Consider the following 25,531-nt stretch of genomic DNA (forward strand, 5'->3'; position numbering starts at 1 on the left):
AATTATCCAACCCAAACTTCTGTCATTTGTATCAATAAATCCCCCCTCTACAAACCACCCATTGCTCCAAGCATTACCTCCTGAACCTGACCATAAACTTCAGCTTCTTTGACCAATTTTCAAGCCCATCCTTCCTAGGAATCCCACTAATCCTCATCTCAATAACATTGCCAGCTCTCTTACTACCCTCCCTAGACAATCAATGAATTACTGAGGTGGGCCCCATGAGTGCTGCCCAGATTATACACATATTGAACACACATTCACCTGTACAGTATCTCTGCTGAGACCTGCTGAGTTAGAGAAGGTCCTTACAGCAAAAGCCTAAACTGGTGATCTTTTCCTACTGGCAATTGTATTATTAGCAGCAATTTCAGATCTCTTGCATTTTCTTTAAAGAAATTATTTAAAGAAGTAGCCTGCACTGAGTTCTGTGGAAGGATTTTCTTCACAGTAACTCGTTTCCTGTTTCTTCAAAAGTCTGGCAGTTTATTCTCATGCACAGCCCTGCTCTGTGCCTTGTAAGCTGCATACTTGGAATTACTCCTCTTTCTGATGATTATTTCATGTAACAGTTTGCTTTTGAGGATAAAATGCTTTCTTAAGCTGTCAAGTGGCTCTTAGACAACACCATAAAAGCATGACCTATGCACCTCATAATGCATATGAATAAAAATAATTTGAGCTAGAATGAACAGGAAAAAAAATCCCCTTTCTATGGGCATTTTAAGGGTAGATTCTGAGATTCTGTTCTTTTTCATCATCACTAGAGTAAGCTGTCTCCACTGTAAGCAAAGGAGAATCTGCTCAGTTTCAATGCAATAAATCCAGAGAAGCTCCCCTGAAGTCTCATCTATCAGCAGATACTGCCCTTGGTTTACTGGGGTGGGTCCAGGGTAAATAACTCGAGTGACAGAGCTCAAAGAGAGCGTCTTAGCTGGTCCTTTTTTAAAGTGCTGTCCATAGTTTGGATACTGCAAAACAAACAAACAACAAAAAAGATCAGTGCAGCCATTACCTTCTAATAAATGATATTTTTCCACTTCCACGGTGCCTCCAAGGCAGCCTGTAAACAGCACAGGCCTTCCAAGAGTAGCAGTATTGTAATCCTCATCTCAAGAGGTCATGACAGTCCCTTGGAAACTCATTTTAAATGACATCTTGAGGTTACAACAGCAACAATATATCCCAGAAATATTCCAAACCCCAGGCAGAGCGAGAACACAGGACTCAGCAGCAGCAGCAGCACCATGGCTGCAGAGCAGGATGTCCCCAGCAGCCATGGAGCCTGCAGGGCACTCAATATTTACTGTGTTTGGCCTGAGAGCGGTGTTGTCCCCCTAAATGAGAGATTCTGGCAATTCTGGAAAGAGGAGAGACAAGAAAAGAAAGTTTCAGGTGCTTAAGGCCTCCTGTGTGAGGGCTCAGGAGCTGCTGGAGTTCAGATCTGGAGAAAAGGTGGTGGAACCCCCAGCAGAGCTTTTGGATGCTCACCTAGATTGAACTCTGGGTTCAGGTTAACAAAGCACTTCCCAGTCTCTCACATCCACCTTGCTAACAGGTAATGACAGTGTGTCTGTGTCTGGCTCTTGGCAGGACACCTCTAACAGGTCAGTGCCACAGAAATTCCCTCTGAGCCTTCTCCTCCAATAGGACAATGAAGAGGAGATAAAGAATCCCTTTGTCTGTCTCTCTGCAGGGGCATCCCTGTGCTCCTGGAAGCCAAGGAACAGTTCAGGCTGTGACTGAGTCTGGCAGCTCCTTTCACTGCCATGCCCTGCTCTGCCCTGACTCTCCAGCCTGCTTTGAGGAGCTCCAGACACACACTGAGGGCTGTGCCTCTCCAGACAGCACCTTCCTGAGGGTACACCCTCACTGCCAGCCCCATGGCCCTACAATGGCAGGGAGCTGCCACCATTGGCTCAGAAATATCACACTGATCAAGCCTCTGCTGCACTTGGAATTTACCTTGCTCTCCATGCCAAGGAGCCTTGCAAGATGGAGCCCCACTGAAAGGTCTGCTTGGAAAATTACTGAGCAGTCAGTCCTTCTCCTAATATCTTGTTGAAAATGAATGTTTCTAGACTGGAAAGCAAGCACACTCTGAAAAAAGATCAAAGCCTTCAAAGTTTCTTTGAAAACCTTTTCTAGCAGTTGCAGTTCTATAACCCCCCTGTAACAGTGAAGGCTGTTCCAAAATATTTCCTAACTCATCAACAACATGAATCTGGCTTCCTCTTCACTATTAGCAGAGACTTTTGCATTGACTCTCCCCAGATAATGAGCCAAGTTAGTGACAGACCCATTGAACATAACAGGCTAATGAAAAAAAATCCATTCAGAACCTGGCAGAAGTTGCCAGTGGAGACTGAGCCACTCTCCCTCCTCTTCCATCTTCCAGAAGGGATGGCTCAGTACTTTGGCCTTTGTACTCCCAAGTGCCAGGCAAGTTCTGAGGCTGGGTTTAACAATGACAAAAAGCTGGGACTGGGTTCAAACTCATGTGCTGATGAATATGTTCATTATTACCCAATGGCCATCAACTGGAGATGTATCATTGCTACTGGGCACTGAGGCTGGTGAGGGCTGCTCTGTGTTTATATACTGTGATTATCTTCACATCCCTCCACTTCCACCATGAGTTCATCCAGATATCCACACTGCTCATCACTTCATGCTATATTACACAACACACTTAGCTTTTTTTTTTCACTTGAGAAGCAAAATTAGTGTAGAATTTTAACTGTAACTATTAAAAACTTTAGAGCTTAATCTAAGAGCGACACTGCCCAGTGGTTCAGCCTAATTAAAAATAGCCTGAAGGTTTTTACTTCCTGATACTACAATGAGCTTTAAAGGAAAAAACCCTCCTCTTGCTGTCTGTACTGCTGTTACTGGATTAAGCAGTACTATGCTCTAGGAGGTTGGCTGAGCCATCCTCATGATTAAGTTCAAGGGATTAATATTTCAGTTCAGTTGTTTTTCATTTAAACATTCTCTCCAAAGTCCATATTAACGCTGACTGCTGCAAGCTTAGGCAACTCTCTAATTACCCATCAAGTTTAAATGACCCATGCAGAAAACTTTATGTCAGTGATGTCCAGCAAGCATCCCACAATGCAAAAATTGACAAATAAGGTAATTTCATCAAGCCAGATCAACAGGACAAAGCTGCCCAGAGCAGCCTGAACTCCTGCCTGGTACAGCATATACCCAAAGCTCACTCCAGTCTACGAGGCAGTGACTGGCTTAAGTGGGGTTTGGTTCCACACAAGTACAGGTGCAAACAGAGCACATCAAGGGAAGGAACTGCTGGCACTAAAGGGCATGAGATGCTTGCTCCTGACCCAGCAGGGATCTGGGGGTAATCATAATCTGCCTCAAAGGAGAGGTGCAAAAGCTGTGTTTCAGTGGCTCAGGGTTTTCACCTGAACATCACTCCCTTTTTCAATTTAAGCAAACTGCAAAGGGTGAAGGGACCAGGAAAAGGGACCAGGCTGCTGCTCAAAATCCAACAGCCAAGAGATAACAACCTCCCACAGAGAAGGGCAGCTGCCTTTCTCACCTGCAGACCTTGCTCTCTCTGTCCAACCCCATCTGGGTCTCCCTGCAGCACCTGAGCTCCCAGAGGAAGGGACACTGCTGCTGAGGGTGTTTCTGCCTCCTGATGCTGATTCTGGCTGAGGAGCTGCCACCCTGCTCGTGCTGCAGCCTCACAGCCTGCTCTCAGGTGGGGTGGGCTATGTCCAGTGAGGAGCTGTGACAGAAATGTGTCACAGGGCCTGTGTGTGAGGCTGTGCCCTGGCACGCTTCCCCGCTCTGAAAGAGCTCTTGAACACATCTCTACAGAGACTGCCATTGAGCTCTGGGTCAGACCTTGCTGCTGCCAGCAAAAGGGACACACTAACTCCTTAGGAGCCAGCAGGGGCAGGAGGATAAGGGACAGCACAACTTTAAACCCCTGGGGGTCAGTTCCCCTGGTGCCCCCGTCCCCCCAGAGCTCAGTGGCACGGGAAGGTCACTCTGGGCCTCCCCACAGCCGCTGCAGGAACTGTGAGCTCCTCACTGACCTCAGTGTGAGCCGGAGCTGCTCCTGCCTCCTCTCCCCCTGAGCTTAACACAGTTCATCAAAGCTCAGTTCACCACAGGGTCAAGCCTGAGCTGAGATGAAGCTCACGGAACTTCACTAAGCCCTTTGCTTTTTTTTCCACTGAGAGGCATGCCATCAAAATGCCTAACATGATCCCCCTGGAGCTCCACTTTGTTTTTAATCTGATTTCATTTATGTGTCTCACTATTGGTAGCTTCTCTCTTGGAAAGGTTTTGCACCATGCAAAACCTTATTTAAGAAAAAAAAAACAACCCACTGGCAATAGAACAAAACCCTTTCCATTACAAGAACTTATCTTTTTAATGCTCTATCAGTGTTTTATTATTATTTTGGTACTTAACATCTTCCAAAAGCATTAAAAAGTTCTTGAGAGGTCTTACAGCTTTACAGTGTATTCTCTGATGCCAATTCTGATCACAATCTAGCTGAAGATAAGTTTAATGAACACTAGAAAAATAAAGGCCTTTCATAAGTGATCAAGTGATTTGGAGAAGCAAAAGGGTACTTTAAAAACACGTGTTTCTTGCTTTAGAGCCCTATTCTAAAAATGTGCAGAGTGCACATCTCTGCAACAGAAATTCATCTGGAACTTGGGGAGTATTTATCTCAAATGATAGTAGACAGTATCAGAAATGAATGAGGTTATTAACTTGCAAAAACACCTTTTAGAACAATAACTGTAAGATGTCATCTCTTCCCCATCTCATGGAAATCTGTTTAGTATTAGAGAAATACAGACAGACATTAGATTTAGTGATGGTGAGTGAATAATAAAGTCATCTGTTACTCTAAATAGCAGTAAAAAGATTATTCTGAATTAGTTACAGAAGTTATTCCTAAAAAATTCTTATCACTTATGTTATTTAAACTTTCTTACATATCAATTAGTTTGAAATAATAAGTCTTTAGGCTATCTATTAATTGCAGCACTGTTGGCACGATCTGTGTTTAAAATTACACAATGAAAATTAAGCTGGAGCACCAAGCTGTCTTGGCTAACAAAAAGATTTCCTCAGCCCTTTGGATAGAGCAGGAGAGAGAATGGGGGCACAGAATCCACAGGAGAACTCAGATTTCTGAGTTACAGCTCCCTCCTGCCACAGGCTGACAGGGGCTGTGCAGGGCACGGGGTGAGAACCCTGTGCTGAGGCTGCACGGCTGCTTTCCATGCACATTTCCCAGCCATTTTCCCATTGCTTTCCCTGCCCATCTTCCCATTGCTTTCCCAGCCCCTATTCCCAGCCCATCTTCATTTCCCATTGCTTTCCCTGCCCCATTTCCCAGCCATTTTCCCATTGCTTTCCCAGCCCATTTCCCACTGCCTGCTATGGCTGCTCCCAGGACTGAGCAAAGGAAAGGCAGCAGCACTCAGAACAGGAGGAGAGCTGCTCCAGGACGTTCTGCACAGGGCAATGACAAACCCAATGGATGGGAGATTTAGAGGGTGAAGTCACTCGTTCAGAAGGCAGGGGGAGGCTGCTTGCAGAGGAATATCTGGTCCATAACCATGGAGAAGACACCAATTTTCATCTCTCCTGCTGTTGTGGCTCGAGGCTCTCCAAGAAGCCTCCAAGCCACGCTTTTAAGTCTTCCTGTCTCTGCAGAGCAGATCTTAGGACAGCTGAACTCCCCTCGCCTGCTCACATTTGGCTTCCCAGAGGGACTGAAGCTACACTTTGGCACTTGTCCCATTCCCTCAGGGCTGGTTCCTGCTGGCACCTGTCACCGGCACGGCAGGGACTGCACAGCAGCACTGACCAGCAAGGGAGTTTGGAAAACACCTGCCAAGGAATGGCTGCACTGTCTTCCCAAATGCCCTGTGCCCGCAGCGCAGAGCAGTCAGGGAGCTGCTCCAGAGATCTTGGGAATGGCATCTTCCTGCCACAGGAATTACAATAAAAGCAGCTGGAATGTTCTGAGGGAGAGAACCAGACCTGGGAGAGAAACTTCTTTAAATCAGACCAGCCACTGCAGCTCACTGCCTGCCAGCCTCTGCCTGCTCCACCTGCAGTTCCCTGGCTCCTGCACCCCTTGGTTATTGTACTTTTAAATAGGGAAAGGCAGAGCATCCTCCTACTAATATTAATGAGCTACAGGGAGGAAACAAGGGTGAGTACTGAGTCAATCCTCTTGTGGCAGGTCTGTGTGCTGGTGGATGCACAGGCACACATAAAAAGGGAAGACAGCTGAATATTTCTAAGTACATTCACATAATTACTGCACTGGCATAAACACGGGTTTTGTTGGGGAAAAAATCATGTTACTGAAATATTCATACAAAAGATGCAGTCTGTTCAGGGAGGACAGGTACAAAGACACCTTTGGTGAGACATTAATCAAAGATCTGTATTTTTTTTGTCATCTCCAGCACAGGGTGGAGAGGGACCTGCTCAGGCTCTCTGGGCAATGACAGAATTGGACACAAAAGCACTCTGTGGGCACTCTCACCAGATGTCTGGTGATGAAGCTTTACTTAGTTGCCCAGAAAACTTTTCCAAAGGGATTTCAGGAAGGCACAGAATATTTCAACTTCAGAGCAGGCAACATCCATAGTGACAGTATGTCCTCTCTGCTGGTGACTGGAAGGGAAAACAGACACCTCTTCCCAGGAAGGATGTGGAGCTGTGAGCAGGCTCACTGCTTTCCCACATTAAATCAATCCCTGCAGGAGCCAACAGAGAGGACCCTGGCCCATGTAAATGCTCAAACATGGTTTGTGTCCCTGAATTGAATCTGCTTAAGAGTTGAAACCATTACATGGCAGCTGATATTATGAGAAATTAACTCCAGTCGTAGAAAAAGAGATCACTTCAAAAGTAAAAAAGCTAAGCAATCATTTAAAAATTGGAATTCATTTTCAACCAATTAGTATTTTCAAGTGGGAGCTGCAGTAGTGCCTGTCTGAATACAAATGGGGATGAAGGGTACTCCAGGCCAAGAGGAGGAGTGAACACTGCCCTGGAAGTGGGAGAAGTCACTGCAGAATTGATTCCCTCATGGCATGGAGAGCACCAGCCCCTGCTTGGAATTGCAATGATCCCCTGACAGACAGACTGACAGTGAGGGATCACTGCCAGCAGCTCCTGCAGTTCCCAGGCTGCTCTCCCCCCCTCCAGCAGCATCCAAGCTGCATTGGTGTGAAGTGGATTACTGAAATGACAGGGAAGCATTTAATTGCTGCAAGTCAATCCCATCAGGAATACCAATTTCTGAAACTCAACCTCTGCTCTGGAAACTGAGCCTGCAAAATTTTCAGCAGAAAGGAGCATTTTGAGAACAGAAATACTACAGTGAGATCTCACAGACCTATATAACACCTTGCAGAGCAAACCTGATCCCAAGAGGCACTTCTGCACTGATAGGAATTATCTCAAGGAGGAGCACAGAGGAGTGACTGTAAGCTGTCTCTAGAAATGCTAACCTTCACTATCAGCAGGCTGTGAAGTAATTTGCCCTATAAGCTCCACACCATATGTTTTATTCAGGCATGAACACCTCCTTATGAAAATAAAGCTGTCAGGAGAAGAGGCAGCACAGTGCAGTGCCATCCCCACAGGCCATGCAGCAGCTGAACCTGGAGGCTGAAGGTGTGCAGAATTCTCTCTCAATTCCTACCCCACATGTGCAGCAGCTACCAAAAGACAAAATTCCAGGTTTAGGAAAAAGCACAGCTTGATCCTAGACAGCACTTGCATGTGGCTGAAGCCTCACTGAAAAACTCCCTCATGCACTTAAGTGTGTCCATTTGAAACACAGCTTAAAGACTGAGAGAAGTGTAGCAGTAGCTTCTAGGTTCTACTTTTTAGACTTCCTAAAAGCCATTCCTGTTCAGAAAAAAAAAAAAAAATCTCAGTGCAAAAGCATAGAATAAAAAAAAGGCTGCAGGTTCAGACCAGACTCATACACCTACATTCTTTTCTGTTTCAAAATTTTGTCTACTGCTGACAAACAAAATGGTGAACTGGGAGTTCCTCCTGTAGCTGGCTAACATTTAGTCACTAGAGGATTCAAGCAGCTCCTGAATGAAGCTGTAATTTAGGTAATTTCTCTAGGTTTCTGCATAGCTATTAGCATGCCTTAGAAGGATTCTGTGCCTCTCCTGCACAGAAACGTTCTCTAAGGTGATCAGCTTTGTTCAGCCCAAAGCCAGGGCTTTACTCCACCAGAGCAGGAGCTGAGATATTCCCCTCTGGCCTGCAGGAAACATTTACTCCCTTCTTCTGCCCTGCCTTCCCTCCCTTACCCTGGCACTCCACAGCATCCCAAATGCCCTGTCCTGTGTATGTAACAGTGAGAGCCTAGAACAGAAAGGGTGGATAAAAATGATTCTTCCCATCATTCTCACATTGGCTTTGGTGTGATGGAGCTCCCTGAGTGCTCAGTGCCAATCCTCTTTGTTTCCCAGGTGCCCTGAGTGACACTTCCACCCTGCCCAGCTTCTCCTGCTCCTCCTCACAGCCTCTGGGGCTGAAGTGCTCAGAGCAGGATGAAGGAAGGAGTAACTCCAGTGGTGTAATGAGGAGTTACTTTCACTAGTTCACTAGTTTTTCCTGGGGTCTGATATCCTTTTAACTGTGCAGGAGCCATTGGATTTGCGTGGGTTGCCAGCATCCTCCCAAGATATCCTCACTTGACCCAGGCAGGTGATAGGAGGCTGGCCTCTCATTATTTAAAATGTAAGTGATGTATGACAAGAGCAGAGTTAAAACAAGTTCTTCTGTCTTTCTCAAATGTTCAGGGAGCTGTTTCAAGGCAGCTCATCTCTATTCCCATCCTCCTGCTTTTCAGGAAAGGAAGACAGCACATCCCTCAGGAACAGAAATCAATATTCTCCTGTCACTTAAACACAACAACAAAGAAATCCCAGTCCCCTAGTGAGCAATTGCCAGTTTAATCTTGCCATCTTCAGTAAGCCACTCCTTGGAATACTGTGGAGGTGCCAACATATTCATTATGGGCTCTGCTTTCTTTTGTCACAACCACTGTGCTCAGGAAATACACATTTAGTTCCCTTGCCCGTGTGCAAGAGGAAAACAGCACTCATGAAATCAGGGCCCCACCTCACAGTTTTAATCTCTAACCCTGCCACAATAGGAGAACTAAACAATACTTGCAATTGTGTTATCTTTAACAAGCATTTGAGAAAAACGTTCACTTATGCAACAGTAAAAGCCTTTAAAAAAACTCTAACGATGTGAATCCACACATGAGGAATATGGTGGGGTCTGGGTGAGCAGAGCAGGTGATTGACAGAAAGAAAATCCTGACAAACCAAATTTACAGTCACTTCACAAACCAAAGGTAGCACTTGGCCTTTCTGCAAAGCCCAGGACTCAGTCTGTACTGTGCAGGGGACAGATCAAATGTTGCTGTTGCCTTACTGTAAAACTTTCCTGCCTCCTTTGTGAATTCCCATGAGCAGCTCCTCATGGCCGACTCCCTGCTCACCACAGCACTGCCAAGTGACCCCAGCTCCTCTCACCCAGCCAGCCCAGCCTTATAACCCTCATTGGATGTACCTGGGGCCTATCAGGGGCAGGCCTGTTTCTAATCCCTGGTAATTAGTGCAGCTGAACTCCTCAGGGGTGAGAGTGCCTTCTGCACTTTCTCTTATTCTTCTGCAATCCATGCTCCCACAATTAAACACCCAGAGCTGGGTCCCTCCTCCTTGCCAGTGCATGTCCATAGACAGGGCTGTGATCAGTACTTAAAAACCCAAACAACACCCCTAGACAGGCTGAGAACAAACACAGCCCTCACTGAGAGCCATGGCAGTTCTCTCCAAACAAGCAAAGCATGTCAAAGCCACCCAGGAGAAAGCAGTAGGAGTGAAATAGTAAATAAAAATACAAAGCAAGCAGGGTTTCCCTGATTTAGTGACAAAGTTGTGGCTGATTGCTACCCCCTAGAAATGAAAGGCCCAGCCCTCCTGGCATGGCTGTGTTTGCAGGAGGATGCAGGAAGTTTGCTTAAACATAATCATGTCTCCTGAACACACAGAAAATAATGAACACACCTGAAATAATACTTCATTCCATCCCCATCCTGTCATCATTAGCCCTTCCATAAAGCAATGAAGAAAACCCCCTTACTTTAATCCACTTTCATCTTTCTACCAGCCTTTGCCTGCCTTTGCTCAATTGTCTTCTGTTCTCTTCCTCCTGCCTGAAAAATTCACCCTCTTACCTTTTGGCCTTCCCCTTTAGGCTTCACTAATCCTGTTTTACTGATCCCCATTCACCAGTTCTTTCTCTTTGTCCCCCAGTTCTTCTTCCTGCTGTGATGCCCTGGTTAATCCCATCTTTATCCCATACTCTGGTGTCCCAGAAGACAAATCCCTAATTTATCTACTTGGTAAGCTTAATCTTCTGAGGTACCCAGAATTCCTACTTCAACACCTTTCCCCACCTCCCACTTGTACATTCAAATGCTCTCAATTCCTACCCCACATGAATCAATCAATCAATCAATCAATCAATCAATGTCCTTTACCTCTTCAGAGAGAAATTGCACAGTGCCTGGTGTTGTGATCTGACAGTACTGCAGCTACTGTGAGCAGAGAACAGAGGACATTCCCATGACCCAAGGGCTGTGGCAGGAAAGCTGGGATGGTCATGCTGTTACACACAGCCCCTGCTGGCTGCACTGAGGGGGGCAGAAGCAGCAATCCATAAAACAGGCAGGGGCAGATGATGGGGTGGGGATGACCCGGAGAAGGCACAAATCGCTCGCACGGTCTCAAAGGGATGTCATGGTCAGTGGCAGCTCGTGTTATGCAGCTAGCAGGTAATAATCAGGGCTGGGATTGCTCAAAGGCTTCAGAAAAACCACCAGGCAGTTAATTGTGGATGGTCCTGACTTGGTTTTGACATGTAAAATGAAAACAACATCAGCATTACTGGATAAAAAGGGGAATTTTTCACTCACTTTCACTATAGTCTCATATTCCATTCCTACTTCTGTTTTTCCTCTACTTCTTGTTCTTCTATGCTCTTTAAAACAAAACCAAGGATCATTTCAATTTGAGGTGATTAACAATTACTCTAAGCTGAAATGACATAATTCTGTGCATTAAAGCAAAGCAACATCTCTTTAATCTATGCACTTAATGAAAAACAAAAGATTACTTCATGCTCTGTGTGCTGGCTCATTAATATTTGACTAGGTACACATTAGTCAGAGAAACAGTCTATTTATCACAACCTGTCACTCCATGCTACAACAGGAGTATTCCAATGTTCCAGCTGTGCTTGAGGGAGATCCAGCTTTAGTTGAAGTTGCAGCTTATGCAGGTTGCAAGAAGTGTCACTGTTTTCTGGGAGAGGGAAGGAAATGTGTCTGAAGGGAAAAATGAGCATCAGCCATGCACCTGAAGTGTGTGCTGGAAGAGACACCCCTGGCCTTGGACTGTGATCATGCCTGATGCCTTGAACTCAGGGCAGTTTGCATGGAAAACCCCCCAGGACATCCCCAGGTGCTTACAGGAGTGGTGCTGCTCCAGCCCATGGCCCTGGAGCCAGTCTGGCAGGAAATGTTGGGACACACTGCTCATGGAGCTGTTCCCACTGCTCCCACCTTCATCCCAAGCTGCTCTTTATCTGTGGAGCTGAACCTTGGCTTTGGCAGATCAAGGAGCAGCAGGATTGTCCCAAAGGCCCTGGTGAGCTCTGGAATTGTCAGATTGTCCCAAAGGCCCTGGAGTGCTCTGGGATTGTCAGATTGTCCCAAAGGCCCTGGAGTGCTCTGGGATTGTCAGATTGTCCCAAAGGCCCTGGTGAGCTCTGGGATAGTCAGATTGTCCCAAAGGCCCTGGAGTGCTCTGGGATTGTCAGATTGTCCCAAAGGCCCTGGTGAGCTCTGGGATTGTCAGATTATCCCAAAGGCCCTGGAGTGCTCTGGAATTGTCAAATTGTCCCAAAGGCCCTGGCGTGCTCTGGGATTGTCAGATTGTCCCAAAGGCCCTTGAGTGCTTTGGGATTGTCAGATTGTCCCAAAGGCCCTGGAGTACTCTGGGATTGTCAGATTGTCCCAAAGGCCCTGGAGTGCTCTGGGATTGTCAGATTGTCCCAAAGGCCCTGGAGTACTCTGGAAATGTCAGATTGTCCCAAAGGCCCTGGTGAGCTCTGGGACTGTCAGATTGTCCCAAAGGTCCTGGTGAGCTCTGGGACTGTCAGATTGTCCCAAAGGTCCTGCTGAGCTGACTCACTGCATCTCACACCACTCTGAGCACCCTGAACTCAAACTCTCTCTCTTGGAGAGATCTAAGGTCTGGAGCAGCCAAGTCCTGAAGGTAATCCAGCAGCAACCTAAAAGACACAAGTTTGTTCCTTAGTTCTTGCATTTACCATGGAATTATAGCCAGGGAGTGAAAAAAATGGGAGACTTTTGGTTGTTGCTCAGTGCAATCCTCAAACAGCCCTGCCCTGCCATTTGCAAGTGGCTGCAGCTTGTTCCCTTCTCTGTTGAGCTAAATTATTGTGGTAACTGTCTTGTCTCACTCTAAAATCAGTGTTACTTCAGCAATAAGTGATTTACTGCTCCATAAGGGAGCAATTGCATGAGTCTATCACTGGACTTGGTTCTGCTTGCAGAAGTTAAATCACAGCTCTGTCATGACAGGGCTGGTGCCACCAAAGTCTTGACTTCCCACATCATATACTTTATCCTTCATCCTGTATTCTGGACAGTTCTGTGTCTGCATTGTCCAGCAGCCAGAGCTGCAGTGGCACCCCTGTCACACACAGGGGACACACAGGTGGCAGCCAGCCATGGAACAACTGCATGTGAGCTCACTGAGGTCACCTGTGCTTTGGCTTAGGTGTCAGGTTTGTTATGAATGAAACTGAAGATGGAAACCTTTAAAAAGAAATACAAACAGACAATAACACAAAATAAAGCTTCTCATTTAAAATGTAAAGATGAAAGAGCTTAGAAACCGAGGTAGTACTCTGAATATTTTTTACAAAACATTTCCTCTCAAAGCATTTTCTTAAACTGAATACAATTATTGAGTCACTTCCTTGGTAATGGGTGAAGAAGCAGAACAATATGTCTGAGCACTGTGTCCTCATTTTACTTCCATGCAGATTGATAAACCCCTTCTAATTGAGTCACAATGCAGGCAGAAAATACCATTAGCTAACAACTGGCTGGATTTGATAGAAATGTGTGGAAGGGAACCTATGCCACCTTCTCATGTTGATTTGCAGCAATGAAATGATGCAGAAATGAATTTTGTTTATTTTCTCCTGGCAGTCTTTGTCACTGTGGCAGGCAGTGGGCTGTAAAGCTGTGGCATGAGCACTGACACAAAGAGTGTTAGGGATACATGTGGGGCAGAGGATGCTCAGGAAAATGGGTGCCACTGGCTGTGACAGCTTGCACCATCTTGACATGCAAAATGAACCTAAAATATTAGCTGAGGAAGCAGAAGGTGACAGTTTGTAGCAGCAAAGAAGGTGAAATGTAAAGTGAAATAAGATGAAATGCAAAGTGAAATAAGAAAGCTACTTAATTTTGCACAGTTCCTTATCCCTCCTCCTGATGCACTTCATTTTCCTGCCCCTTTGATCTATGCACCTCACTGGTTCTGTGCTCCCACTGACAGACAAATCAGATAAAGCAACTCACAGAAAATTGGCAATTTTTACTAAATTACACGTAACTTTGCAGCACAAAAACATTTTGTTGCTGGGGATGTTGGCCTAGTTACTTCAGTGAGGTTTGTAACTACTGAAAGCAGGTTAAGATTGGATTAAAAATTCCCTTAAAACCAGTCTTGGAAAACACTACTAAGCATCCTCTTGCTAAATTTCTTAGTTTGTGCAACATGAGCACTTTTCCTTTCTTTTGGCACTGTTTTTAGCCAGCCTCCCTGTTAAAGAGCTCATTTTGCTTTGGGCAAAGGTCTGTGTGCTTTGTGCGTTGTGCTCACACACCAGGATTTGGGTGTGCAAAGGAGGCACACATCTGCCAATATCCAGCCTTTACCTACCTGCAGGATGAACATCAGAAATAAGTAAACATTTCAACAAAAAGCAACATTCAAAATTGGCAACAAACTCCCCTCTACTTAACCAGAGTGAGGAATTTTCCCCTTGATTATTTACCAAAACACAGTCCATGGAAAGTGACAGAGATATCTGGGTAGCATGAACTCCACAGGCAGAGGAAACCAAGGGTTACCAGATATAACCTGCTCAGCAGTGAGCAGGGTATGCACCCCTCAAAACCTCGGTTCTTTATGGAGCTTTTAGCAAGACAGTCTGTGCCCTTGCACCCCTGGGATGCTCCTGATCCAGGAGATGGCAGTGCAGCAGACACACATCAGATATTTACCACAGTGCTTTGGGAGCTCCAGGCATGGCCTTGCAGTGTAAGAAAGAGAAAGTCAGAGAGAAACACGGGGATTAAAACAAACACTGAATTTTTCAAGCTCTTCTCTATTCTGGTGGTCATGACTGTGCTTGCAAAATTGCCTGGTTTTGAAAATGCCTGAGCAACTTCTTGACTGTGGTGTGAGCTGAACCTTTGTGCTTGTACAGACATTGCATCAAGCAGCTCTTGGTGAAAGCTCTGACACAGAGGTAGTAAAACACAGAAAATACATACACATTCCCAAATCATAAAGCAGCCATAGATCTGTTGCTTTTGTTAGTGCTGAGACAACATTTTAGGGAAGACACACACACAGAAACCAGATGTAGAAGAACACTGATGACAAGGGGAAGTGTTTAAACATTATCTGCTATTCACAGTCACTGTCTACCTAACAATGGTTTCCCAGAAGCTTTCTGGAAACACCAGAAAGTCCAGAAATCAATCCAGCAAATGTTTAAGCTTTTAAAATATTGAAGCAGAATATAATCTGGTTTATCTGATGGTCCTGGATGTGTCCTGATCTGTGACCTGTCAAAGGGCCACCAAAAAAGCTGCACTTTATCTTTCTGGTTTCTAAGCTGTCATGAAAAGCTGGGTTGTGTTCTCAGCTATTGTGCCATTCCTGTAAAGAACTACTGCCATAATTAGTCAGGATTTCTCTTCTTGCTGCCACATAGAGTCCTGTCAGTGCCCACAATAAATTGTGCTGATCTAACACCTCCAGTCAGCTCTCGTTAACGTGACTGTTCTTCACAATTATCCGTTAATGACCCCTTAAAACCACAATGAAGAAACGTGTCTCAGGAGAAGGAAAAGGAAACCGTGCTTGTCCACAAGAGCTGCCTCACAGCACAGGGCTGAGTTCCCTCAGTAATCCCAAGCTCTCAGCTGTTCACAGACTCACATGTGCTGCCTCTGGCAGACACCTGCAGGCTTTTCTGAGACCACAGCAGCACAAAGCCACCACTGAAGAGACAGGGAAGACCTGTAAGAACAGTTTGAGGGAAATGGAAACATTTTAAGCAATGGTGCAATCAAAGTAACCCAAGATTTTTAGAAATGAAACGTTCCTGCCTAGTGCCTTCTCCTTTTCCTGCACTCTGCTGCTCTCAGCAAGGCTCCAGCTGACTAAAGGATTCTTCTTCTCTGGGGGCAACTCTTCTGAAACTCTGGCCAGCTGAAGGAGAAGCAAGCAGTGCTCACTGGCCACTAAGCTGGGAAAGCCCAGGCCCTCTGGAAAACAGCACATTCTCTCCAGTGGACCAAGAAAAACTGTCTTGCTCTTTACAGAAGCAGCCCTGGCCTAAATTCCTAACCCATGACTCCTGCTCAAACTTTGTTTCCAGCTGTGCTCTGTGTGTGGAGTTCCTCTTCAATATCATGTGTCAGATGTGCTTCAGGCTCTTTTCCTGTAGGTATTACTAACAGAAGATGAATGGCCAAAGCAAGAAACCAGAAAAGCCAGGGCAGGGGATGTGCTTCCCCATGGGTGTCACCCACAGCAGGCACAGACACTCAGGACAAAATCCACCTTGTGGCAACTCAGAAACAGCACGGGACATTTGAGGCAGCACCTTGTGTTCATGTTTTGCAGGCTGTGAAACCCAGTTATATTCTCATCTTCCCTGGACCAGAGGAGATCCTTCAAATCCCTGTCACAGAGACAGCATGGATCTGGGTTTGCTCATCAATTGATCCAAGACTGACTGTGTGGCAGGCAGAGGAGGAAATGCAGGAGGAAGAGCTTGGTCCTGGCTTTGATCTCACTCAGTGAAACAAACAAACAAAAAAAAATCAGATCAATTCTAGTGCATGTCAGTGAAAATGTCTGCTTTAACAGCAGCATGTCTGGAACCCACCCTGTGCAATTCCACCCTTCAGTCAGACACACAGAACCCAGCTGCAGCAAGAACAGTCTTCAGAGGCACTCCTGTTTCTCATCCTGGGCAAAGAACATTCCCTTCCTGCTTCATATTGACTACTTTAGATATAACCTTTAAAAAAATCCACTGCAATTTACAGCAGCTCCATAAATGCCAGCAGATTAAGTCAGAACATGCATCTTTCAGCTCAAAACAAAACTCCCAAACCTCAACACAAGGTCCAAGCAGAGCATCACTGAAATTCTGTCTCTACAAAACATTTTACTTATCATCTTTACCATCTGTGGCATAACATTCACTAACTCGTAAGCTAGACAGAGATCAAGAGAATGGACCTCATTTCTCAGAAATGTATTTCCATTACTACAATGAGTGTTAGACAGAGAAAGTCCAGTCTGGCACTCTGACCATCTGCAAAACTGCACGAAATACCAGTTACTGGTTCAGATTTTAATACTATTAGAAGTTGAAAGCAACAGCATGGTCCTGTCTTACAGACAAGCATGATGGCTTAGGCAATTTCAGGGCCTCCTCTGTATTAAATAGAGCAGATTGCACAGTTTTCTCTGCAGTAAAAGGAGCTTTATTTCCTAAGAACATTCAAAATCCAAATCCTTTCCCTAATGAAGTGTCAGATGAAAGGATCATCTTCACAAACACATCAAGAAAATGCCATCTCCCAGAATTTCATTAAACATTAAATGGCTGTGAATTAACAAGCAAAAAATGTTGATTTTTTTGACAAATTGTTTTTAGTTCCATTTACTAGCTAAGACAGAATACATATGACAATTAGTTCTTCAAATGACTGCATGGGGGAAATCCCTTCTGCCCTGATGCTCTGTACTTTATGATAAGCTCATTTGTTTGTGTCTAAGAACAGATTTTCAGCTTCATTCCTTTCTGAAACCAAAGTTAGCCTCAGACAGATAATGGAGCTGCTGCTAATAAAGCCAAGATGTCTGAACATCAATTTGCTGAATGGAAAATCCTGCTTATTTTGAACTAATTTAGTACAGCAGTACCTGCTTAAGATCAATTCGCAGCAGACTATTTCCTATTTATTGCTAATTAAAATCACAGATTTCCTGTTCCAAACAGCATATAAGCCTGAAAAATTAGCTCCAACCCAGAGTGCTATTGACTCAGCTGGGGCATTAGATGTAGATTTACCACCCCATGGCAGGGTTTGTAAGAGCAGCTACTCTGAGGCATGACAAAGCAGGCAGAGGGAGGTCAGGTGTGCAGGGCAGCCAGGAGGCAAGCGCTGAGATTTGTCTTTCCAGGCTGTGGAGTGCACAATGGCTCAGCTGTGCCTTCCTGCCCAGCCTGGGGTACCCAGAGCACACAGCCTGCAATTCTCCCTGGGCACGTTAAATCTGAGCCTTTCTGCCTCAGCTGCAGCCCTTTCCTGCCCTGGGGAGAATAATACTGCAGCTGTGTGCCAAGGGATATCTGCAGTGCCATCTGGGCTTAACCTCACCCACCCACACTGCTCTTGTCAGCTCCACACAAAAATGTTCCCAACGGATTGTGCTGGGCACAAACAGGTCAATTCTTTCTCTTCTGGAACACAGGTCAGCCAGGAAAGCACACAGGCTTGGGAACAGCCATGACAAATGGAAATTTGGAGTGGTCCCGAATGAAGGATGATCCCACCCAGTGCTTTCAGTGCATTGCCCAGAGCATTCATGTCCCTGGGATTTGAGACTGCCTGAACTGCTGAGTTCCCAGGAGAGCAGCACCTGCTGGGCTCCACTGTGATGACACCAAACTTCCAGAGGTACAGAGGAGGGCTGTGCCATCCCTGTCTCCCTAATCCACATAAACTGACACAAGATGCACTTACAGCAGGAAAATGCCTATTAATAAATCAACCCTTCTTTTTTTTCCCTCCAAAAATCTTTGCCTCATTCCCACATCAAAATCCTAAAATCTGCTCAGGCTCATCTTGGGTGATTTAATCAACCTCAGCAGCCTGGACTGCATTTCCACCCAGAACTCTGAGTTTAGGGCACCATGGCAAAAGTGACCCTGAAAGGTAAAAGCTCTCTGGGAAAGAGCCCTGCAGACCACCAGAGCTTTGGCCAGCCAGGTGCCAACAAATGCTGCTTTACTGGCACCAAATCCTCAGTGACACAGAGATACACCTCCTTTACAGCTTCATTTCACACCCCCGGGTAAGTTAATTGCCTGAGCACTGCACATGTGGACAGTTTAGAACTCCAACCATTAACTGCTATGAAAAACAGCATTAATTTTTGTTACTGTTATCCTTTGTTTTTCCATTTTTTGAAAGATGCCAAAGGTCATTCTGGAAGATATGGTCTGGAGATAACATTCAAAAGCAATAATTGGAGTCTGACTTTGTTACTAGCATTTTCTTGGACACCCCAAAAATACTTATTTAAACAGTTTTCCCAATCAGTCTTCTATTAATTTCTTAGGTAGATTTTTTTTAAACAGTGCTTGGTAATAGTAATAGCATGGCAGAAAACAGAATAGGTGTATAATTAATGAAATAATTGTGTTGAATGCATATTCACTACTTTTAATAAGTGAGAAGTACTTCAAGTTGTCCTCCATTGTATGAGTGCTTAATTCCTGCTCAAATACTTCTGTAATTCTTTTGGTTGGAAACTGTGTTTAGGAAGCACCTGGGCAGGGACTGTCTGTTTGTGAGAGGCCCCTGCAGAACCAGCCAAGGGTTTTAGGGTCTCTGTTCCTGCACTAAGCGCTTGCAAATTCATGAACATTATCATTTCTTGAAGAGAGGGAGCCCTACTAACACCTGGAAAAATACAAGGAGGCTGAAATGCTCCTGTATTTCAAATTGACTCAGGGCCCAGATTTTTTACAGATGGAGGACTCCAGTTTGAATTCATGGATGACTTAAAGTGGTGTAGCTAAAGCAGGCAGCATCCTCAGCAACCCTCCTCTTCTCTCCCCAGGATGATTCCATTCCTGCAGGCATGGCTGAGCAAATCCTGCATCTGCCTGGGAGCTGCTGCAGCTCCAGTTAATCAAGTGCATGGATGTACTCTGCTGCCATGAACTCACATTTCCAGCCAGGAGCACAAGGAAGGAGGAAAGTTGGGGTTTCTGATCTCACTGTAGGGGAGAGAAGGGCAGAGAGCTGAGGGGAGTGCTGGACCCAGCTCCCTTGGGACACAGCTCTCCGAGGATCACACAACCAGAACCCACACACTGCTGCTCACTTCTGACCAAACACCAACATTTTGGTTCCCTTCAGTCTCATTTATCCAGCTGATAAAGCAGCAGTGCTGATGCTGTCAGAAAGGGAACGATGAAGTGACAGGGGAGTTCCCTGCCCTGGGCAAACCTGAGCCCTGCTGGAGGAGGCTGGGAGCCTGAAGCTCTTCAGTCACAGCTTCCCCCAGGCTCTGGGGAGCTGCCCCAGCTGGGGTCACCTCCAAGCTGCAGGGCAGCCCAGACCACTGACAACATGCAGAAATCATGGGAAGTGATACAAAGGCAAGCAAATATTTGCAATAACGCTTATTCTATCTGCATTTCTTATTAAAAGAATGTAATCAAATTAATAATGACAAACATAAATATTAATGTGTTGATATTTAGATGATAAAATGTAGTTTTGTTGTTGAGAGAAATAAGCTGCTCCTTTTTTTCTGCTGGCTTGAAACAGCCCTTTGTTTATCTTCATCTTGTTTTCCAACATAACTTATTTATTTACAGCATGTCAAGGGAGAAACCTAATTTCTAAGGACATTTTCCAATTAACTTTCCTAATTAAAAGTAAAAGTTAGACTGAATTGGTTAGTAAATGGCATGATGTAAACCGCCCAAAATGAATAGATTCTGGGAAATGACTGAGAATCCACCTACACAAGCAGGATGAGGAATGCTGCCCATGTTCCCTGTGCAGGTGTCCCCAGCCTTGTCTGGCATTCTGAGCTGCCAGGTTTGGGTCAATGCCATTTGCTCCCCAGGTCTGTACATTACCAGGGAATGCTGCTGCCCTTGGCTCCTGTCAGACAGTGCTCACATGGAGCTGGCACTCCAGCCATGGCTTTGGGGAGTTCTGAGCCCTGCTCTGGATATGAATCTGTACCGAGAGTCCCCACCATGATCCAACTCCATGGATTTCTGCAAGACTCCAGTGATAGCCCAGGAAATGCCTGCTGCTGCACTGATCCAAACCTCTGCCATTCACACTGAGAACTTCAGAGAGAATTCACAATTTCAGCAGGGACCACCATCTCGAGTGCCCTTCATGAAGTTTGTGTAAGGCTTTCAAATTGTGTCCTTGAACTTCACCCAGACACAGGAACTGGAACCTGGAGACCACACTGTCATGTCTGACTGGGGGATCAATTAGAAACAGACTCATCCCACTGAACAGCTCATGAGAACTGGGAAAATATTTAAATCCAGTAGAGCCAAAGATGGTTGCAAACCACTTTAAAGCCCTGGAATGACTTATTTCCCCAGTGCATTAATGGCAGTGAATAACCACACTCTTTGTGGATGCAAGAGCATTTCACATCTAAAAATAACTTACACTGTGCACTGATCACAAATCTAGATATACCCAAGGCATCCTGGAGTCACAGATCAATTTATAATACTTACGTAAAAAAAAAAAAAACTAAAAAAACCTTAAAGCAAAATTAGATCTTCTACTTGCTCCATATATCATGGACATGTGCCATGAGTTATTGCAAACTTTCTCTGAGACACACTAATTTAGATGAATGTACTTCTTAGCAGCTTCGGTACTAAAAATACCATTTTTTCCTCATCTATTGAAAATACAAGGCAATATATTCCCCATATATTTGGCAGGTATAAACACCTGGCTGCCTCCTGCTCACATCCTGACCACCTCACAACAGCTTCACACCCACTTTTAAGCAGTATTTTCCCTGCTTTAGTACTGGAGAAACAGATAAATGTGCTTTGATGTATTTGCTGGGCAAGAAGTCGCTTCTATGCTCCCACAAAATGCTTTCAGAAATAATAATGATAGCAATAACAAAAATAATGACAAAAGAAGCTGTAAACTCCAGTAGGGCCTGGCTGTAACTGGAGAAACCCAATGACTCTGGGTTTTGAAGACAATTAGTCCCCACACGGTTTAAATTAGAGTGCTTGTGTGCAGACAGCAGCATTGTACTCTGCTTTTGTGGTGGTGTTTTTAACCACATGAGTCACAGCTTGGGAAGGCAGCTGAGGAAAGCTGATGGCTTCCATGCTCCTGCACTTCCCTGTGCCAGAGGGAAATGCTGCTGCTGCTGTCCACAAGGTACCAGGGAACCTCTCTGCTGCAGCTTTGGCACGTGTTAAATCCTTTTTGCAGCTAGCAGGGAACCTGGGAATCAATAAATCTGCCTTTCCCCCCTCTTGTTTGCCATACAGGGGAAACTCTGACTTCACTGTTAATGCAGTCAACTAGGAAAACTTGAGTAGACCACAAAACTCCTTTCTGGGATTGGTGGTTTCAGAACAGGACTGGGAACCATCAGAACTGGATTCTAATTGTGTCCTGCAGATAATTCACTCTGAAAGAAGCTTCAGCCAAAGATTTCAAACATTGACACCTAAAGTAAGGCAGCAAAATGCAAGTTAACCAAGCAAAGCCTTCAATGCACAAAAACACTGTACTGGTTTGAGCTGGAAGCACCACAAGGAACTTTTATCACACATAATTTTCCTTTTTGGAATTGTCTATTGATTTTTGTTTCAGACCCACACATTTAAAACTCACAGCTAAATTTGTCTTGACAGTGTCACATCGACTGAGCTACAAATTCCTTTCACTGTATCTGTACCTTCTATCTATACCTGTTCTCTTTGCCAGGTTCAGCTTCAGAGACCTCTAAAATCAGACTGCTTCTGAAGCTAGGTTTCCTCAAAAACATATCCTAGGGTAATAAATACCTGCAATCTCTATTTCTAGGAACAACTGACCATAATGACCGGGCGTTTTTGGCACCCTCCATGTCATTTACACCTGCTCTGAGCTCCAGTGGATCCTTGGGCCTGCTCTGAGGTGTGAATATCCACGGAGAGATGAAAGCAATGCCACCCCATGGCTGCACTGCCCAACAGCTGACTCCCAAACGGGCCATGAGGGCTCCCAGAGTCCCACCCCTCTTCCTTTGGGGTTTTCCCTGCCAGGATTGCAGGTGAGCCTCCTGCAGGCCCTGCCCAGGGTGCTCCTGCTGCCAAGGTCACCTTACAGAGCTCTGCTTGCACGCAGCTGACGTTGATTCATGCTGCCAGATGGCAAAGGACAAAGCCCAATCACTCAGCACAATGTGTGACCCACTTCCACTCCCAGCAAGCTGCTGCCTAATGCTTGGGAAATGCAGAGACTTTGATTAAAATTGTCCTTTTCTGTCATGGCTGGCCCACTTGTGGCACGTGCACTCTGCATCCCAGGCACATCTGCTCCAGCAGGGCAGTGGCATGGTGCCTCCCTTCCCTGTGCAACAGGGCCTGAGGATGTGGGAGTGCCACCTCCTTGCTTCCTAAAGGCACTCTCAGAAGTAATTACAGAAGTTATTGCTGTGCATATGGACAGCTAATGAAGAGCCAGCACCCCATGCTGGCACCACACAAAGAAATAGTGACAACAGTCATGTGTCTGCTCCAGAGAAGAGAACAGGGACAGGACACAGACAAAATTCATGGAGGGCTCCCAACCAAACCTGTGGGAAGTCATGGGGAAACTCTGTCCCTGCTCAAAGTCACAGGTATATTTACAGGATCAGCAGGAGCAGGGAATTTCTGCAATAATGAGCTCCACTGTGAAAGGACGTGACAATAATGGAAGTGACATCTGGTCACTGTAGGCCAGCTTCCCTAAATTGCTCAGGGCTTTAGGAGTGCCACACTGCCAGGCTGGCTCAGAGCACAGCTCAGACCTGGGCTCTGCCTCTGCCCCTGGCTGCTACCAGGGGCTGGCCAAGGGACAAATAGTCCTAGAGCAGACAGGTAAAACAATTCCCACCTTTGAGCACACCTTCCTGGTCCTGACCCCTCAAACACTGGCCTAAGTCCTGCAGTTCCAGTTTTAGCTCCTGTCAAAGTATCAGTCAACAAGAACTTCAGTGCTGAAAACATTAAATTTCTGAAGTGGTCCCTAATCCCACTTGAATCTCCTCAGCTTTTGACAGATATTTCAAGGGCTTGGCACCAATAAATGAAGTGGAACTGCTAAAAGTCTCCAGTGTTCAGCAGCTCCTCTGGTGAAAGTTCAGCACCAGAGAGTTCAGGGGTGGTGAATGTGGGCACACACAACTCAGTAACTCTCCTAAATGAAAGCAGAATGCTTGCTAAAACACAAATCCTTCGGGCCAGGAGAACACAGAACCCAAAAAGCCTGCAGAGAAACAAGTCTGACATCCCATTTTACACTGGGGAGGAGGCGACAGAGCCTGCCTGGAAACCATCCCATCACATATTAATAGTGTTTATTTGGGGAACATAGGAAAGGAAGGACAGACACAGGGAGAAGCAGTTGTATCACAGTGTAGACACTGCTAATGAGGTGATTGTAGGTGGCAGAGTAAGTGAAAATAATTGGCAGGATGCTGCCTAAAATAAAAACTTATCAGCAAACCAAGTATCTTATTACTGAATAAAGATTTGCAGGGCTACTCTCAGAATATATAATCACATTGTCTGTGTGCCACACGTGGTGTTACCTTCAGCAAGAAGTTAAGAAGTTCCCAGGACTGGGAAGATGACTAGGAAGAATATTCCAGTTGTGGATGGAAGAGAAAACAGAAATATTTTACAATCAAACAGTCAAACAGAAGAAAGAAGCTCCTGCGTTTGTATCTGTTTTATGCCTTAAGAAAAGATCTACATGGGAAAGCAGTATATCCTAAAGTTCTCTCCTTTGCCATAAATTCAGTTTGGGGAGAGAAAATAATCCAGATGAAGTAGCAAAAAATAGCATTTATGTCATTATTGAGGAAAGCACAACAGTCCTGGAAAAAATACCAAGCACCACTTTTTAAAAAGAAAAATCAGAGAAACTCCTTCTTCCTTTTAGATCAAAGGGAGCTCAAACAGGTTTTAAGCCAAACCTTTATGCATAAATTGGAGCTTTTACTATCCAGAGAACAATAACCTGTATGAAGTATTTGGATGAAGTTTAATGCAATATTAAAAGTACTGTGTCAGGTGGCTGAGTCCTGAGCAGCACATCAGACTCTGGAAGAGCTGATCCTCACAGCACAAGGGGAAACCCTCACTGTGTCCTTCTGCAGGATGTGATTCCTCAGCTGCTGTTCCCCATCACCCTTGTGTACAGAACAGCTTCACTGGCAGGCACCAGCCTGGCCTGGTTTGGGCAGTGACCCTGTCACACATTGCAGGTCCTTTCTGGGCCTGGTTTGGGCAGTGACCCTGTCACACATTGCAGGTCCTTTCTGGGCCTGGTTGGGCAGTGCCCCCATTTGGGCAGTGGCCCCAGGTTTGGGCAGTGACCCTGCACACATTTCAGGTCCTTTCTGGGCCTGGTTGGGCAGTGCCCCTGTCACACATTTCAGGTCCTTTCTGGGCCTGGTTGGGCAGTGCCCCTGTCACACATTTCAGGTCCCTGCTTGCCCTCAGCCCCCAGTGAAGCTCCCAGAGCTCTGCAGAGCCAGAGCTGCCCAAGGAGGCGGAGATGAGCTGACCTCCCTGCAGGAACAGGGCTGTGGCAGGGATAAATCACATTTTAGTGCATTGGAAGTGCCAGAGCTGTGAGCCCAGGGGCTGAGCAGGGGCCTCACAAACAGAGGCAGCCCTGAGTGAGGCAGGGAGGCTCCCCTGGGCTGCTCAGCAGAGAACATCCCCTCTGTGGGTCTGACTGCTTTGGGAATGAAAAGCCTGTGCAGGGGGCAAGTGCCTGCTTCATTTGCTGTGGTGTGGAAAGGAGCCAAGGTGTCTGTGCACTGAGCTGGGCTGGGAACTGTCTGCCCTGCAGTTTATAAACAAGGTGCCACAAAAAACAAACAGAGGTGAAGAGAGTCTCCTTAAACAAGAACAAAGTAAACAGAGATGCTTCATCAGAAGTTACATCCCTGCTCCTTCTGCTGACAAATCCACTGGTTTGGGGGTTTTTTTCTCTCTTTGTTTCAACTTAAAAATTAATTATCTTTCAATCCTTCATAGAAAA

The 25,531-nt window shown here is 45.6% G+C and overlaps 1 protein-coding gene across 3 annotated transcripts in view; it reads right to left on the bottom strand.

Moving 5' to 3' along the window:
- Positions 1–25,531, bottom strand: part of PLCB1 (phospholipase C beta 1) — a 330,038-nt gene that overhangs the window by 10,061 nt on the left and 294,446 nt on the right. For 2 of the 3 annotated variants that reach the window (XM_036380015.2, XM_036380016.2), the window contains exon 32: positions 11,039–11,103. The exons of the other annotated variant lie outside the window; for it this stretch is intronic. In XM_036380015.2, coding sequence (XP_036235908.1) covers positions 11,065–11,103 — 39 coding nt within the window. In that variant the 3' untranslated portion in view covers positions 11,039–11,064. The remainder of the gene's footprint in view (positions 1–11,038; positions 11,104–25,531) is intronic. 3 annotated transcript variants of the gene reach the window in all.

This window comes from Molothrus ater, chromosome 3, assembly GCF_012460135.2.
Source record: "Molothrus ater isolate BHLD 08-10-18 breed brown headed cowbird chromosome 3, BPBGC_Mater_1.1, whole genome shotgun sequence".
NCBI classification, from domain to species: domain Eukaryota; kingdom Metazoa; phylum Chordata; class Aves; order Passeriformes; family Icteridae; genus Molothrus; species Molothrus ater.